Consider the following 18,979-nt stretch of genomic DNA (forward strand, 5'->3'; position numbering starts at 1 on the left):
GCTCCCATTGACTTTGCTGTGGCAGGTAACGGGCACTTGGAGTCTTAGATATAAAAAGTCTACTTTATAGAAATCCCACCAGTGACGTTTGATATGCACTAAACACAAAGCCTTCCCTTGTATCCTTGTTCTAGGGCACTGCTGGCAGAGAAGCCATGGCCACTGAAGAAATGTCTAACCTGGTGAACTACATACAGCCAGTGAAGTTTGAGTCATTTGAGATATCAAAAAGTAAGTAATCTAAATATCCACAGCATCATTTTATACTGGGAATTACTTAGGAGGTCGCTTTCTTATCTCAATTGGAATTATTTGAACATATGGGGTAGATCCTCAACCTGTGTAAATTCAGTTGTCATATCTCCATGGAGGTCAAGTAGACCCCATTGGAGGATCTGTCCCGATAGGTATAGGAGAAGAGTGCTTAGAGAACTGATGACTCTCTGCATTTCTCTCTTTAGTGCATTGCATAAATCCTGTTAAGTGTATTAGGAACCACGCACATGTATCAAGGGACAGTAGATCCACATTCATTTTGAGATAGGCTTTGGTCTAAACATTCAGTTTTGTCTATGGTAAACATTGGTACGCAGTGTGTGCGGCAGGTTCGACAAAGTTTCTGGAACTGAAAAAGTCTTTGCGCATCAAATTAAATGTCCATGAATAAACAGTGTCAGAAAAGCAAGGCGGATTGTCGACTTTTGAACAATGAGATCGTGAGCATTGAGTGTGAAACAGCAAGTGCTTTTACGCTGAGCCCACATTGCACGTATAACAGATAAAGTATAAACACAGAGCCCACCCCACATGTCAATCTATCTTTTCTGCCACAGCCTGGGCTGTAACTTCATCCCCTGCTGATTTTTCACTGATAAGTCTTGCTGGGAATGCACTTTGCAGCATCGTTAATAAACAGAGCAGCAGCATTTCCTGTCTAAGAGCAGAACCCCCTACCATCTCCCTGCCCTTTTTCATGGTGTTTTGACAGGAGACAACATGTTCTTGACATTTCTTGTTTGTTAAAGCAGTGTATCGCATTTTAATTTTTAAGTCCTGGATTTATGGAGGCCCTTGACGACCAGGGTTATGGGTGCCTAAATCCATTATCTCTATACAAGATTTTACATCTACTGATCCTTGTATTGCAGTTGCTATGAGTGTGATGACAAGTGCTTCATCAGAAGCAAATTAAGTAACTCCCCCAAACAAATGTATTGAAATATTTAAAACGTCATTGTTTAGTCAATGTATGTATATATTTATATATCTTTGATTCCCATCCATCAGCTCAACAGCGATAATAGGGCTGCAAGAAGTCTTTACATCACTTTCTATCTTGAACCAGCTTCACGGCTTCATTATAAAACATTGAAAACATGTTTTAACATTGTGTGTGTGTGTGTGTGTACTGGTCCAACTTATAATAAGATATTTGTCTTCAAGTTGCCTTTTTCTAATACTAAATTCTCTGTTGGATGCATGTTTATACTCCCTGTAGAGGTTTTGAGCGGTTCCTCTCTGTCAGCGTCAGAGGGAATAGCCGGCTAGCTTCAAGAACTGATGCCTTTGTTGCTTCATGGTGGGTGGTAACCAGGCCTGCAAGGCCTGGACCTTTCCAATGAGAGGCCATGACTGTCCTCAGCCCAGTGTGTATCCTAGGTATGTCATTTCCTGCCATGCGATCGACACTTCCTTGGGTTGGCAGGTGTTTAGGCCCACAGGGCCCATACGACAGCTGCCACCTGATTGAGATGGTTCTCCTGGCGTTGGCTGTATATCACCATGTCATTGAGATATGCTGCAGCGTAGGAATCTTGCGGCTGCAGGAGGAGGCGATCCATCAGCCTCTGGAAGGTTGTCGGGGCCCCATAGAGACCGAAGGGCATCCGGATAAACGGGTAGATCCCAGCTGGCATGGCAAACGCCATCTTCTCTCTCAAGCTTGGGTTAAGGGGGATTTGCCAGCAGCCCTTTGTGAGGGGCGGTGATGAAGCGAGCTTCCCCGAGGCAGTCAAGCAATTCATTGATACAGGGTATTGGGTACGCATCGAATTTAGAGATCCTGTTTACCCTTTGGAAGTCAATTCAAAAGTGCAGGGTCACACCACGGGAGGTACCGTGTCACCTCACAACCATCACCCCTCCCCCCCCCAGTTGGTCAGAATGGCTTGGTGGACAAGAGTGGTCTGGCCAGGTAGGGCAGTGAAGGTCTTAGGGAAGTCCTTCAACAGACTTCAAGCCTGCCTCTGTTGCTCCTTGGTGAGGGTATCCCCGAGTCGTGGTTCTTCGGGGCTGATTGCCACAGAGAGCTGCGGGCCCAGGTCTGGCTCAGGAGAGGAAGGGGCAATCAGTAGACCCTCCTGCTCTTGCCAAGTCTTCAGGAGGTTGTCATGGTGGAACCATTATTTCTTCTGCCAGTCCAGTTGCTGAATTTCATACATTACTGGCCCCTACCCGACAGGTTACTTCGTACAGCCCCGGCTAGTGGGCCAGGAGTTTGTACTCCTCAGCAGGTAGTAGGAGCAGGACCTGTTCATCGGCTTCAAAGATCCGAGACTGTGCCCCCTGGTTATAGCATCACTCCTGGATCCCTGGGGCAGCTTACAGGTTTTCCTTCGCCAGAGGCCTGGCATGGTTCAGGTGCTCCTGGAACTGGAATACATATTGTACGAGTCCCTGGGCCAGCGACGGTGAGTGCTCCCAGGTCTTACACACCAGGTTGAGCAACCCCTGGGGCCGGCACTTGAAGAGTAGCTTGAATGGGGGAACGCCACGGAGGACTGAGGCACCTCCCCGAGGGCCGACAGCAGGGGTGGAATTAGCTGGTGCCACCAGCACAGCTCTCCCAGGGGGAATTTGCGCAGCATTTCCTTTAATGTCTGATTGAAAAGTTTGACCAGTCCGTTGGTCTGGGGGTGGCAGACGGAAGTGCCTAATTGTTGGCCCCCACGAGCCCACACACTTGCCGGAATAGCCAGGAGATGAAGTTGGTGCCCTAGTCGGTGAGAATCTCTCGGGATAAGCCTACCTGGGCGAAAAACTTCAGGAGGTCTCCCGCAATGGTCCAGTCCGTGATGCTCTGCATCACAATAGCTTCTGGTGGCATAGTCCACGATGACATGGTATAGTTGTTTTTTCTTCCGTCAGTTCAGTTGCCGAATTTCATACGTTACCGGCTCCATCTGAGAGAATACTTCGTATGGCCCCTGCCAGCAGGCCAGGAGCTTGTACTCCTCAGTGGTAGTAGGACCAGAATGTAGTGGAACCCAACAGCGCTCTTCAGGAGTGGTCCCACAAGGTCCATGGCAACCCACTCGAAGGGGACCTCCATCACCAGCAAGGAGACCAGGAGAGACTTTGGTACCCCCTGCTGGGCTGCCAGATGGCATTCAGGCATGGGTTACCAGTTTTTGACCTCCTGATGCACCCAGGGCCAAAAAAGATAAATGCATCAGGACTCAGGCTAGGGTCTTCTCGTGCCCCAGGTAGCCCTCGGCAGGGACGTCATGGTCCAGTTTCAAGATGGCACATTGGTAACACCAGGTCAGCTGGGTCTGGGTTTCTTGAGTTCCGGGGTCCCGATGCGATAGAGGAGGGTAAAGGTCTTAATTTTCAATATTCTGTTTTTTGCCGGTAGCAGATTTTTAAAGTTCAAATAAGATACCGCACCAGGAGTCACATTTATGAAAAATCCAGCATGTATCTGTGACGGGGTCTCCAGGGTGCAACCTGGACTGTGACTAACTGAGTCCTCTGAACCCATCAACTTGGGTTGCCTCTCACATTGTGATGCTGATGTCAAACTACAAACCTCTGATAGGCACTGCACTTACACAGCCATCCACAAGCAGGGATACACCAACTGAGTTACATGATTTTCTAGTCACTCATGAACCTTCAATAAGGAAGTTCCAGCCAATTCCCCTCAGCTCCCCAGTCTTGTATCCCAGAACTATCCCGTGTTGCACTAGTCAGAAGCTTGGCCAATGTAAGCTCATTACTTCATTGACCACTCCAACAAAAGGATAGTGGACTTGCAGCTGCCCTTGTTAACCTGAGCTGAGTTTTCCCAAGCACTTCAACCAAAACACACTGCTTTAGGTAAAATATAAAACAGATTTATTAACTACAGAAAGACAGATTATAAGTGATAGGCATAAAGGCCAGAGATAGTTTACCTTAAGAAAATCAAAAGTAAATACGCATTCTAAATCCTAAACTTTTAGTCTAAGCAAGAGTTGAATCAAACAATGTCTCACCCTGACAGATGGTACAAGCAGGTACAGTTTGTCAATACACAGGCTACGACTACATTCCAGCCTGGGACCACCCTTCTCCCGTTCATAGTCTTTGTCTTCCAGACATTCTTCCAGGGGGGAAGATGCCAAGTGATGATGTCACTTCCCCTCTCTTATACTTTCTTTCAGGTTGCTGGAAAGATCTTTGCTATGACGGAAAGATCAGGCAGTCCCCATTGGTCAAGCAGTCTCCATTGCCTACATGCTGTAGGAGTCTCTGGGATAGTGGATTCTTTTCTTGATGGATATTGATGAGCTATTAATGCTGTCTGGCTATTGATGGCTACTCCTTTGACTGGTTATGGATGTTCCCAACCTCACAATATATGTCAGTAATACATAGAGCAATACTTCATAAAATCACATATAATGTCAGCACATACAATCCAACAGGATATTAATGTTCAACAGACTAAAACTTTAAAAGTACAGTAATTTAAACTGATGGTTTACATTTCTGCACCCTGCCGAGAAGCAGAGAACAGCACAGATCCATTCCCACCCACTCCTTTTCACACTGCAGCTCTCTTTACCCTCTACATATCTGTTTCCTCATTTATAAAAGCGGGGACAATAATACTTATCTCCCAAGGGTGATGTAAAGCAGAATTAAACTTTGTCAAGTGATTTGAGACCCTTGCCCTAAAGTGCAAAGCATCCCTACAGAAATAAATGTCTCTGCACAGAACTTATCCTGTTTATATGGCCAATTTCTATCCTTCCTAACTTGACCAAAAATACCCGTTTTTATTATTATCATCATCATTTTTGTTATTAATTGTACAGCTGATTAAATGCCGAGCCATTTCAGAACTGCGAACATCATTTGCAGTTGCCAGCTCCTCCATTACTATGGGCGTTTCCCTTTGGTAGGGCATGGCTAAAAGATGCCAAACGCCACAAACCCTAACACAACACGTTTTAAATAGAAGACAAAGAAATGCTGCTTTTCTTTCCTGGGAGCATTAGAACTTGAAGTCTCTGTCTTTCTCAGACTTTCCATTGAGGTCATATGGAAGTTGAATAGCCACATGGGGGTAGCTTTAAAATAAATAAAATAAAAAGGAATGATGTTTTATCATGAAGGCTCTGGAAACTTTCCCAGTGTTGAATGTATAGAGCAGTGGTTCCCAAACTTGTTCCGCCACTTGTGCAGGGAAAGCCCCTGTTGGGCCGGGCCGGTTTGTTTACCTGCCGTGTCCGCAAGTTCAGCTGATCGCGGCTCCCAGTGGCCCCCGGTTCACTGCTCCAGGCCAATCGGAGCTGCTGGAAGCAGCACAGACCGAGGAACGTACTGGCTGCCGCTTCCAGCAGCTCCCATTGGCCTGGAGCAGCAAACCACGGTCACTGGGAGCTGCGATCGGCTGAACCTGCAGACGCGGCAGGTAAACAAACCGGCCCGGCCCTCCAGGGGCTTTCCCTGCACAAGTGACGGAACAAGTTTGGGAACCACTGGTATAGAGATTCACAGGCTTCAGTTCACTCATCTTGTTTGATTCATACAGAACCCATATTCTGACTAGTAAAAAAATGAACTTCGAAGGGCTTGGATATTTGGATGCTTATTCAGATTCCCAAACTGTTCTGTTGCCTCAATGACAATACCGGTGGCTAGTCCTACACTAGCCGCCCCCCATACACTCCACAGTGTTCCCATCGATAGGTCTGGAGCAAGGGTGGGAAATGTGAAATGCAATGCTAATACAGACAAGGCCTCCATCTCTATATAAGATAGGGACTACGATGGGACTCGGCTTGCTGAAGATGAGTGCAGAGAAGGTATTTCTTGTTGGAGGGGAACATCTACAGAGCGTGACAGGGACTCTGTCCCCGTTAGAAGCTAAAGGCTGTGACTGATATTATTGAGAGGCCTTCGGGGTGTCTGGCTAGTAGTTCCTAAAGAAAGAGGGTGCTGGAAGAAGACCTCAGTGAGTTCCAGTAGCTTGCTGCTGAACAGTGCACAAAGCACCCATCCCAGCAGCAAGGACCATGGAGCTGAAACAATCCAGCTTGTAGGATGGTCTCTACCCCAAGCACAGCCAGGCTTTGTTTTGGTTTATATGGCAGGTGCGTGGGAGCATTTGTCAGCCAGCTGCATTAGCGTTGTTGGCCTTCACCAAAGCAGTGGGTGCTAAGGAGGGATTTGAATAAAGAGAAGGTGGTGGCCTGGGGCAGCGTGGGCAAAAACCACAACGATTTAAGTGTGGAAAGAAACCAAGGGGTGTGGTGAAGCAGCAGGCAGCGGTACTGCAAAAGGAGTGAGGACTCAGTGAAGATTTAACACCCGATGGAAACTGCAGTGATCCTGGTGCCTTTGAGCCTATAAGGCTGTCCCGAGAATAGTTCCCATCATCTGGTGCTTCTCTTACCAGCAGCTCTCTTTCCCCTGTGCTGTGCTCGCGAATACAGCTCCTTCACCTGTGGGGGGTGGTGCTCACCTTCTGGCTCCCTCTAAGGATGGGGAGAGTTCTCTCCTACGCTGTTCTCTCTCTGCAGGAGCAGGGAAAACTCTTGTTCAGTTTTTGCCTGTTTCCACTTGGCTTCTCGTTCTGACTGCACAGAGCAAGCCAGGCTCTTCAATCCATGAGTGACTGCAACAAAATTACTTCTAAGACCAACCTAGGTCAATTGGCTTCCACTGTGCCTCTGGCTTGTATTTTGCCTCGGAGAGCTTTGTGAGGCAACAGAGCTCACTCAGATGTCACAGACACTCACTAATTGCTTCATTTCAAAAGAGGTGCCAAGGCATTTGGTGAATGGGAATCAGCTCTCAATACTGTAGCCACTTCTGTGCAAGTGACATGGCTTGGAATTTGCTGGAATGAAAGGCTTTTTTTTCTGAGGGGTCCATGCCTCATGTGCAAAACGAATTTGGGGAAAATTTAAAGGAGAACTTACTTAAGCCACAGGGGTTTTGACCCGGCTTTTCCATTTCAGGATGCTACTCTGGTGCGTAGAAACGCTGTACACACGTCTCATTAGAGGGAATAACAGACACAAAAGAAAAGAGAACTATTCCTTTTAAGTTGAATGTGCAAATTGCAGCCAGCTCTATGCATTTAGCCCAATCAAGCCATGAGCTTAGGCTGTCTCTCCCCTCCCGCTGTGACTGTTTTACGGCAGGTAAGAGGTCTGGAGCAGTGTAAAGGATCCCTAAAAACTCTGGGTTAGCCCATGGGGTGGGAATGGGGACCGGGCCACAGCACATAGCATTGCAGAGATTCTAGGCAGCATTGCCAGGTCGCTGTAACTTGGAGAGATTCTGAGGATGACCTAAGTTACACTGAGGGCTTCTCCAGTCAGTGCAACTGTCTAAAATCAACTGTATGCAAAGGTGGCTTAAAGCCACCAGAAGCCTCCTACTCGTGTGCTGCGAGTTCTGTGCTCTGCTTCTCACGGTATATTTACACTGCCAAAAAAAAACCCATGGCAGTGAGTCTCAGAGCTCAGATCAACAGATGCGGGACTCGCACTACAGGGCTAAAAATTGCAGTGTAGAGACATTCCCACGTGGGCTGGGGCCCAGGCTCCGAGATGCCTCCCTCCTCACCAGGTTTCAGCTGAACCCAAACATCTCCACTGCTGTTTTTAGCCCTTTCACCTAGATCAACTGACTCGGGCTCTCATACTTGCTGCCCCAGGTCTTTTTTTTGTGGTGTAGACTTATCCTTAGAACAGTGGTTCTCAACCTATCTACCATTGTGGGCCACATATGCAGCTCTCTGTGTGTTATGTTGGCCACATTCACACAATATATATATTATCTGTATGGCCCTGAGGATGTCACCTGGGCCTCAGCTGTGTGCTGATTGGGCCATGGGTTGAGCACCACTGCCTTAGAGGGATAGTGTAGAATCTCACCCTTACCGGGTTATTGGGGCAAGCTTTTTAGTCAGGCTCATGCATTTTTCCTGAGCATGAGCTGATGGTTGAAAAGTTCTTTCTACCATGCCCAGCATTTCCTGGTGGATGGGTACCTGATGGTCTCTATGGAACTCGTTACCACAACGACCAGTAACACCAGGAACTTTTTTTTAAAAAAGCACTAGATACTTATATGGAAAGTGAGACCATCCACAACTATATTAGGCAAACCGTTTAGAAGGGATATAAGCTCTCTTGCTTCAGAGCATGCCAGCCTCTAACTGCCTGGAGTGGGGAAGAAGTTTCTTATATGGACAGATTATTACATTACAGGATTATTTACTCCTACCTCTGAAGCATCTGGCACACCTACTGTAGGAGACAGCCTACTGGGTTAGAGAGTGTACTGGGATGATCCTTGATGGCAGTTCCCATGTTCCTATTTGAGACATAAGCAAACTTTCTTTATCAGCCATTTCTTTACTGTGGCTGTAGGAACGTAGCAACATAAGATTTGTCATATCCATTATACAATGGGTCGCAACTTGGGCTACAGATTTGTCACGGCAGTCACGCAAATGGTGGATTTGATTAAACTCCAAGGAATCTTGGCAATGGCTGTAAGAACACATCTGATTGGGCCTGAAACCTAGTGGCATTGTGCTAGGCTACGTCACTTGGATTTGTCCCATCCACCCCTCAGAAGAAGGAGGAGCAGATGGGCCAAACCAGAGTGGCACTGTGACCCCATGTGCCAGGTCAGAACGCCGGTAGTGGGGAGCTGGACCCAGCCTTGTGGAATAGAATGAATCCAGGGTGGACTTACTCTCCAAACCCCATGCTCTGGGCTTCAGTTTTCAGCACTCCCACTATATCGTTGTGTACTGCATTCTTTGGTGACCTTTCCATGACTTACCATTTTTTCCCCACACCTCTGCTGTGAAATTTACTAACAATGGCCATGCCAAAAATCATACCCTTCATCATGACATTTCCCTCACTTTTAACACCCACGTGACAGCAATTGTACCTGTGGGCTGTTGCGGTAGCAAACTCCATAGGATGAGCAAGTGCTGTGCAAAGAAGTCTAGTCCTTTTTATTCCTGACAGCTCTTTATTCTAGTGCTCGCTTTATGCTGCCGTGGCTAAGGTGTGGAAACAGTTTCCTTATTTAAACCTTGTTTTCATACGCTCTTGTCCTTACTAAACATGCATTTTTTCAAAGTGAAACTGTCCCTGGTTTGTGTGTCTAGGTGATTCTTTTTTAAAGTTCACACTTTGAGTCTTATTTGAGTTGAGAGAATGAAAAAGAATTTCATGTTCCCATGTCAAAACAATTGTTCTCACGCTTTTATCCAAGGAAAATACCTCTGAACCTTATAACCTGAACTTTTTTTTTTTTTTTTTGCTATAAATGCATAGACCTAGATCTACAAAGATATTTAGGTACCAAAAGTTGCAGATAGGCATCAAGTGGGATTTTCAAAAAGGGCGTAAACAGGTTAGGCACAGAACTCCCATTGACTTTCAAGGGAGTTAGGCACCTAACTCACTTAGGCACTTCTGAAAATCCCTCTTGATGTCTATCTGCAACTTTTGGTACATAAATACATTTGTAAGTCTGGGCCATGGTCTATCATGAGTGTACCAAATATATTGACAAATGCATTGGTTTGACGGTTAGGGATGTTTAAAAATGCATCCTTGCACAAACCGAGTAGAGAAATGTGTTAACTTTTAAGCAGCTCATGTGTCCATCCCAACTAATTGCCTCATGAGATGCCTGGACAACTAAAATGATCTCGATCTCTGAGAACTTTTAAAAGTTTTCAGAGGAACAGAAGGCATCCTTTTCAAATTCATAGATCCCCAGGCCAGAAGGGTCCACTGTGATCATCTAGTCTGACAGGCTAAAGAACTCCCCCAAAATAATTCCTAGAGCAGATCTTTAAAAAATAAAAAATTTCCAACGTTTATTTTAAAATGAGCAGTGATGGAGAACTCACCATGACCTTTGGTATATTGTTCCAGATGTTAATCCAAAGGTTTGGCCCTAATTTACTACCCAAATTCTAGCAGCATTTCTTCAGCCACGATGTATTTTGATTTATTCCCAGAGATTTTTGCTGCCTGTGTTTCTGCATCATTATCGTTTTGCACCATTTTCCCAGTCCTTGATAAGATTTACTAATGCTGCACTCTGCCTAGAATGAAACACCTTTACTGTCCCTCAGTAAACAAGGCCGGCACTCTGCTTTTCATGTCGTGGAAATCATAACTATGGGAATAGCATGACTGTCACTGCCGCTCAGCGTGTGCTGATTTTTTATTCATCCTGAACAGCAAGAAAATGGGCGATTAAAATAGTTGACTGGTCACTGTACTTCTGACTGTTCTCTTTGACATTTTCCATCCTCGTCTTGGATGCCACCGGAAGAAATACTGGAAAAGCTAGCAAAGCCCTGCAGTAAGCAGGAGAGAACTGGACAATGTTTGCACCCCGGTGTGCGCTTGCATTTTACCTCAGCGCTTCCCCTCCCCGTTCATGAGATCAGTCATCCCCCTAGCACTCCATGTAGTAAAAGCTGGAGTTGGCAGCTGTTAAAGTGTGGGGTTAGAGCTGTGTCTAACCTAATGAATGTTTTCAAACTCTGGAGGCTCACTGGCTCAGAAACATTGTTTTGTTTTCCTTTTATTTGTGGTTTTAATTTCCCCAAACATGTGGCTTTGTCAAGCGTTTTAATTTTAAATATATTTTAAAAAGAATGGAAAAAGGAAATCTTGGAAATCATTTGATGATATGAACGGTGATGTGAAATAGGTAAGTCATTGAATAGCAGATGGAATATAGGCACTGCGATGAACCCATTAATTTGCAGCTCTACTATATGTCAGCTTGAAAGTTTGTCTCTTGCACCATGAGAAGTTGGTCCAATAAAAGATATTACCTCAGCCACCTTGTCTTACAATATCCTGGGACCAGTATGGCTACGACAACCTAGCAAACAACAATGTTCTAATCTATCACTGTTTTCCCCCTTTGAACTACAGAACGCAACAGGAGTTTTGAAATGTCTTCCTTTGTGGAAACCAAAGGGCTTGAGCAACTCACGAAGTCTCCAGTGGAATTCGTGGAGTATCCTTGGCATTCAGAAAGATGCATTCTGTGCTTTTGTAAATCTGAATAAAAGCCATTATGGTTCTTCATTGGGCTTTGGAGACATGAGTTTGGGAAGTTTGGAACCTAGCCTAACTTTAACTTGATTACCTCTTCCATTAGCAAAGGGAGCTGGCATCTGATGAGACCTTATTGAGCTTTGAGAGTGAATTCTTGCGATGTGGATTAGAGGCAAAAGGGATCATCTTAAAATACAGATTGAAGGTCTGGGGAGGAAGAGTGAGTCAAATCATTAGTGAGCATGTGAGAAAACAAAGCAATGGTACTTTGTTATATAAAATGATAGAAGATAAATTGAAACAAAGGACAATTTGTCAGAGAGAGATCATCTGGGTAACTCAGTACTTTGCATAGTCATATGGGAGTTTGATTCCTGGTCACAGTTGATTCTTCCCTGATTACCAGGAGCTAGCTACACTGATTTTATTTTTTGGAGACAAATAACTAAAGGGGAGTCCATTTCAGTTTAACAACTCTCAGTGTATGTCCTTGTCTCTTTTGAAGCCTGCAATTCACAAAGAGGGATCCAGGTACAACATGGCCTTACGGAACATTAACTGAAAGCAACTTCTACATCTAGACTGCAATGTATTCCCATATCCAAAATTTGTGGAGTGGCCATTTGAAGCTCAGGCTCACTACATCAGTTTACTCACCATTGCTTTCTCTATGTGGAGGCTAGATCTGAAACTCATGTGAGGAGAGCAGTTACTTCTTAACTCGGCTTTCCTCAGTCCAGCTTTGGTTCGTTTCTGTAGAAGCAATTTAGGACCATATTCGATTTTTTACTGTGTAACTGAAGTTACAAATATATTGTCTTCTAAGATCCACACTTGCCCATGTTTTTCCCTTGCTTCTTTAGAGTCTGTTAGCCCTCACAGGAACAAAAGAAAAGTATGTCATGTATCATTTTATAACCTCAACTTAGACACCTGAGTATGTGTATAGGCTAGCCGCCCTCCCAAGAACGTCAATCTGTGGATGAAGTATGTTTGGAGAACTCCACTAAGCAACCTACTGTTGTTCTGTAAAGAACATCTACATTTAATGACTGAAAGTATATATAGTTATTTTGCCAAATGTTCTATATCTTAACCATTCACCACCTAGATATAACAAAAGGCAGCTTAGCAGGATTTATCCAAAGGGAACACGTGTAGATTCCTCAAACTACATGCCACAAGTCTTCTGGAATGCTGGCTGTCAACTGGTTGCTCTTAACTTCCAAACTGTAGGTAAGTCTCAGCTTTTCCTTGGTTTAGTGGCTGTACTTTTTCAATAGGTTTTGTGATTGGAAGCCAAGAGAGTTGTTTTGTTCAACAAAAGATGTTGGGCTATTGACCAGTTCTAGAAAGCTGTTTGTTCATTCCTATCACTGAACCCAAGTTATTCTCAAATTCATTAGCATATTATACTGTAGTTCAACATGCACACAGTGGTCATCTTAAAGAGCCGTCATTTACCAACCGTTACCATATTGCAGTTTCTGAAATGTAAAAATGGTTTTCTGTGTATTGGAAAAAATAAAAGTATCTCATATGTAGGCCTGCAAATATTTGCATGTTAAAAGCAGCACCTTTATGTTGTGTAATGAACTGAAAATATAACTAACTTTCCCTCAGTCTCCAGAGATAATTGTTATTAATCATTTTTATTGCAATAACACCTGGATTCAACTGTTCTTGGCAAAGTACATAATGACAAGGCCAGATTTTCGTAGGCGGGCCCAATGGGTGCATCCCGTGAAATGCATGCTCGCTGTTCCCACAAACACCTGCATGTGCGTGCACAAAAGGGAAATTGTACATCTAGGTGCCTATGTCTCATTGAAAGTCAACTAGGGTTGCCAACTTTCTACTCCCACAAAACTGAATACCCTTGCCCCGCCCCTTTTCTGAGGCCCCACCCCACACTCATTTGACCCCCCCTCCCTCTGTCGCTCACTCTCCCCACCCTCACTCACTGGCTCATTTTCACCTGGCTGGTTCAGGGAGCTGGGGTATGGGAAGGGGTGAAGGTTCTGACTGGGGGTGCAGGCTCCGGAGTGGGGCCAGAAATGAGGGGTTCAGGGTGCTGGAGGGGGTTCCAGGCTGGGGCAAGGAGTTGGGATCCGGGGCAGGGTGAGGGCTCCGGCTGGGGGTGCGGGCTCTGAAGTGGGGCTGGGGATGAGGAATTTGGGGTGCAGGAGGGGGCTCTGGGGTGGGGCGGGGGTTGGGGTTCTTGGGGGTGTGAGGGCTCTGGTTGGGGGTGCAGACTCTGAGGTGGGGCTGGAGATGCGGGGTTTGGGGGTAGGAGGGTGCTCCAGGCTGGGACCAAGGGGTTCAGAGGGCGGGAGGGGGATCAGGGCTGGGGCACATGGGTTGGAGTGTGTGTGGGGGGAGTAAGGGCTCCGGCTGGGGGTGCGGGCTCTGGGGTGGGGCTGCAGATGAGGGGTTTGGAGTGCAAGAGGGTGCTCCTGGCTGGGATCGAGGGATTTGGAGGGCGGAATGGGGATCATGGCTGGGGCAGGGGCTTGGGGCCTAGGAGGGAGTCAGGGGTACAGGCACCGAGTGGTGCTTTTCTCAAGCAGTTGCCCGAAGCAACGGCATGTCCACTCTCCGGCTCTTACGTGGAGGTGGGTCAGGTAGCTTAGTGTGGAGTCCAAGCCACAGGCTGCGGTTCCCGGCCAATGGGAGCTGCGGGGGCAGCGCTTGGGGTGGGGGCAGCATGCGGAACCTCCTGGCTGCCCCATGCTTAGAAGCCGGAGTGGAGATATGCTGGCTGCTTCCCAGAAGCTGCGAAGTGTGGAGGCTAGCAGGGAGCCTGCCAGACCCATTGTGCGGCAGCACCAACCAGATAGTCAACCACCCAGTCAGCGGTGCTGACCGGAGCTGCAAGGATTCCTTTTCGACCGGGTGATGCGGTCGAAAACCAGACATCTTGTCACCCTAAAGTCAACAGGACTTAGGAGCTTAACTCACTTTTGAAAAGGAGACATAGCCAGCTAAGTCACTTACCTCTGGTCCACACTACCCACCCGATTCGGCAGGTAGAGATCGATCTTCTGGGATCGATTTATTGCGTCTCATCTGGACGCGATAAATCGATCCCAGAAGCGCTCCGCCGTCGACTGCGGAACTCCTGCTCGCCGAGAGGAGGAAGCGCTGCCGACGGGGGAGCTTGCCTGCGCCGCGTGGACCCGCAGTAAGTAAACTTAGTTCGATCTAGGAAACGTCGACTTCAGCTACGCTATTCTCGTAGCTGAAGTTGCGTTTCCTAGATCGATCCCCCGCCCCAGTGTGGACCAGCCCTTAGGCTCTTTAACGCTGAGCAGAGCAACACCTAAATACCTTTAAAATCTAGGCCTTAGGCTCTTTTGAAAATGTTACTCCACATCTTCTGGAACATCTCTAGAGAATTCCCTCCTCTTACAGAGAGAATCCAAGATGGTGGCCACTGAGGATTGTGTGAGTGAAACTTCAGTCTTCCAGTGAAAGATTTCCTGAAACCTAGGTTTAAGTGACAGCAGTGCTCAAGAAATAGCTGTTTATTCACACTGTGCTTAGTCATATTACTGCAGCTGTACTTGTTTTTGTATATTTGATACTTATCCAGAAGTTAATTCCTCATGATATTTTTATTGCTTAGATTTGTCTATGCAAATAAACATGGGGATGTATGAATACAATGGCAAAAGTGGTTACAGGCTAAAGCCAGAGTTTATGAGAAGACCAGACAAACATTTTGACCCATTTACTGAAAGTATTGTGGATGGAATAGTAGCCAACACCTTGTCTGTGAAGGTATGTACACAGTTGTTGAAAATTCTGTTTATGTTAGAACCTGGACATATTTCTGGTTTATCTGGAGCCCTGACAGATCTCCTTTAGGTGTGTCCACACTGCAGGGATGCTCATCACCAGCGCAGCCTAGTGGTCAGGCTGGGGTGTGACAGGTTGTCTTCTGGGCATCCCCCTTTCTTACTGCTGCTTCACCCTGCAGTCGTCTGTCTTTCTGGTGACTCCTCCCTCCAGCCAGGTCATGTATTCAAGTCTGTCCCTTTCAGGATATGTATAGAGTCCAACAGTGGGGGAGCCTTCAGGATTAAGCAGGATGCTCAGGACTCTACCCCTTGGGTCAAGATCGCACAGTCAGACCCTTTTATCTTCAGGGGCTTCTCCCCCCCCCAAGTAAATTCCCCACCTCAGGAATAGGCTTCTGTAGTTGCCCCTCTGCAGAGGTTTGAAGGGAAGCCCAGGCCCACCCTGTCAACTGGGCTCCGATCCAGGACCCAGTGGTAGGCAGCTAAATCCTGCACCCTAAAATGCTATGCGGCTGTCTCCCTGGGTCACTTCCTACCAGGCCCCTCTTTTCCCACCAGCTAAAGTAAAGAACTAAAACACAAAAATAAAGTCTTTGGCCTTCAAAGAGTCACCGGTCCCTTCTCTGTAGGCTCGGTCAGGTCACCATAGCCAGGTCTCAGGCAGCAAGAGCTCCATGGTGCACCTTCTCACAAGCTCAGAGTATAGGTCAGCTCATCTCCACAGCCTGCCTGCCAATGCCACTAAGTGACAGTGTTCCCCTTCGTAAGCTCTTCCTCCAGCCTGTGCGGGTGTTGCAAGTGTGGTGCAGCAGAGCCGCCTGGGCCCAGGGCATCTCTTTAACCTGTACCTTTCCAGTATGGGGTTTGTACACCCCATTGCAGGTACCAACCACAAGAAGGTGCGGCATCACAGGCTTCAGCATAGCCTGTACAAGCCTACCCAGAACCCTGGACACTTACATGGACAGCTAGCCCCCCGCTGAAGTCCATGCTGCCATGGTTACCCTATTGGTACTCACTCTAGCTAGATTAGAGCTAACTCATGTCTACATGTGCTGCAGTCACATCTCCAATTGCAGTGTAGACATACTGTAAATCGAGACAATGAGATACGTTTAATTTGTAGTGGGGCAGAGTTAATTTTTAAACTCCACGGTATCTAAATTCCTAACAAAACAGACGCTCAAATTTTGAAGGAATATTGCCTATTGAGTAAATTTTCTTGTGTTTTGTTTTTAATTTCCTTTCCAAACTCTTTTCTTTTCCATCGCATAAGACTTACCAGGAAACTGATGTAGTTAAGAAGAGGTTGACGATTTTTAAGCTTTTGTTTATGAGGTGCTGTCTTTCAAATCATATAACCTTGAAAACATCCCTAGTCCATGCTAAATGCTAACTTGCACTGAGATGAGCAACAGAGCATGCTGTTTAGTGTCAATTAATACAATAATAGGGTTGTTTTTGCAATGAGCTCAGGAAGTTATAAAAGTCATGGTTTCGTACCCAGAGTTACAAAACCAATTTATTTCATTAATAGGTCTATTCAGCCAAACCATCTCTCCTGTCCAGAAGCCACCCACAAAATATCCAGTTTTGTTCACTAGGAGGGAACTGATATCCACCTTGAGGCTGCAGGCACAAGTCAGCTGTGGCAAAGCAGAGGTGTGAGGGCATGTGTTAAAGAGATGGCTGGCAGCTTTGAGACCACATCTAAATGGAGGTCATTCAGGAGCTCTCGGGGGATGCTCAGCACTTTGCAGGAATGAGTCCCTAAGAGCAATGTGGCAATTGCCAGAAGTTGGCTCCTTCTGACTGTCCAGTAGCGATTGTGCTAGTTGTGATGTCAGGGCATGGTACATGCTGAGGCCTCACAAATGAATGGGAGCTGGCATACTTCGGGCAAATCCGAGGTTCTTTAAGATCCCCTGACATTGGCTGAATATCCCTCTGCTCCTGGTTACTCAGGGAATTCATCAACAACCTTTAAAAAAAAAGGCTGGAAGGAGACAAAAGCGAAACAAGTGCATCTGCTCTTTCATCATTGCCTTTGTTGCAACATCACTACACATAGCTCTGGTGTAACCTTATCTTTTTATTTACCATAACGTTATGTTACAGTCCTGTATTTGCAATATTAGAGAATGCTTGCTTTGAGTTTGGGGTTTATTTAGGAGAGAACTATACCATCACTAGAAAGACTGCAGCCTGAAATTTCAGAATCCACTAAGCTGTCTTTATTAATCACTGACAAACGCACCTATCTTGTTTTCTAGATAATTTCAGGCCAGTTTCTTTCGGATAAAAAAGTTGGTATTTATGTAGAAGTAGACATGTTTGGCCTGCCTGTGGATACAAGACGAAAAGCTTTAAAGACAAAGACCTCTCAAGGCAATGCTGTTAATCCTGTATGGGAAGAAGAACCCATAGTATTTAAGAAGGTTGGTGTGATGTTTATTTCCCTACAGCGCACAGTGATTATTTTATTGCTTTCCACTAGGTTAATTTTTGTGTTTTACAGAAAATCAGAGTGATTGCATTTGCTGAAGAGATAGTTTAAGAGACTCTGAAACCGCTATCCTGTAGAGCCCACCCCTGCTCCAGTGAAATCAAGCCAGCTCCTACTGAAATCAGTATAATAATAATTAATGGAGATATCCCATCTCCTAGAACTGGAAGGGACCTTGAAAGGTCATTGAGTCCAGCCCCCTGCCTTCACTAGCAGGACCAAGTACTGATTTTGCCCCAGATCCCCAAGTGGCCCCCTCAAGGATTGAACTCACAACCCTGGGTTTAGCAGGCCAATGCGCAGACCACTGAGCTACCCCTACCCTACAGTCAACTGATGTAACTTTGTTGGCTTCATTGACACAAGATTGGGCCTCTGTACATACCAGGCAAAAATTTCCAAAGTGCATGAAACCCAGATTTGTAAAGGTATTTAGGTGTTGCTGCATTGAGCATTGCATTTAGGAGCCAAAGTCTCATTTATAAAGTGATTTAGGCACTTAGGAGCCTATCCTATTGACTGTCAATGGGATTTTGATGCCTAAGTGCCTTAATCCCTTTTGATTAGAAAATTTAGGTTCCTAAATCAATTAAGCATTGCAATGCTGAGCACAGCAACACCTAAATACCTTTAATAATTTGGGACCAGATGATTTAAGAGCCTAAATCCGATTCACTTACAACGGGACATAGGCTCTTGAGTTACTTAGGTGCTTTGGAAAATTTTTCCCAGAGGACCCAATCCTGCAAAGTCAATGGGAGCTGAGGGTGCTAAGCATCTTTCAGAATCATGCCCCTGCAGCCTTGGTATCTCACAGTGCTTTATAAATGGGAATGCAGCCAATTTCCTAAAGAGAGCTGTAGTATTGTCTATTTTTAGTTTACTGGATAATGCAGTTAATTAGTCTTGGATCAAGTAGAGAAACTGCCTTTTCCTGACGTCCCATGACAGCAATTACAGCTCATGGAGGCACTTGCACAGTCAGTGCCTGAAACTCAGCTTTCTAGGAGTTGCAGTAGGGCTCCCTCACCTGAAGGCTCTGTCTGCAGATCTCCTTCCCTTTGGCGTTCTGCCGGGGCTGGATTTTGGAAACAGCGCTAGCATTTTGTTGTTGTTGTTGTTCTCATGGGCCTTTAATTAATATATTTTATTCTGTTACCGGTTTTACCATAATGTTTGGGAGCCTCCAGGCTCATAATGGGCCTGGATTATTATTCTGAGTGATTTGAAGATTAACTCATATAATCTGTTGTTAGTGGGCGGTTAAACTAAGTGCCTACATATTTTTAGGTGAAATATAAACATCCAGTAAATAAAACACTGATTTCTAC

The 18,979-nt window shown here is 45.9% G+C and overlaps 1 protein-coding gene across 1 annotated transcript in view; it reads left to right on the plus strand.

The window, feature by feature from the left end:
- The window catches only part of PLCB1 (phospholipase C beta 1), a gene marked incomplete in the record, with an annotated part of 630,990 nt that overhangs the window by 478,409 nt on the left and 133,602 nt on the right, over window positions 1-18,979 (plus strand). The window contains 5 exon segments of the mRNA XM_034764106.1: window positions 135-231; window positions 11,214-11,298; window positions 12,451-12,575; window positions 14,968-15,122; window positions 17,416-17,580. Of these exon segments, the coding sequence (XP_034619997.1) occupies window positions 135-231; window positions 11,214-11,298; window positions 12,451-12,575; window positions 14,968-15,122; window positions 17,416-17,580 (627 nt within the window).

The sequence above is a fragment of the Trachemys scripta genome, chromosome 3 (genome assembly GCF_013100865.1).
Source record: "Trachemys scripta elegans isolate TJP31775 chromosome 3, CAS_Tse_1.0, whole genome shotgun sequence".
In the NCBI taxonomy this organism is placed as follows: Eukaryota; Metazoa; Chordata; order Testudines; family Emydidae; genus Trachemys; species Trachemys scripta.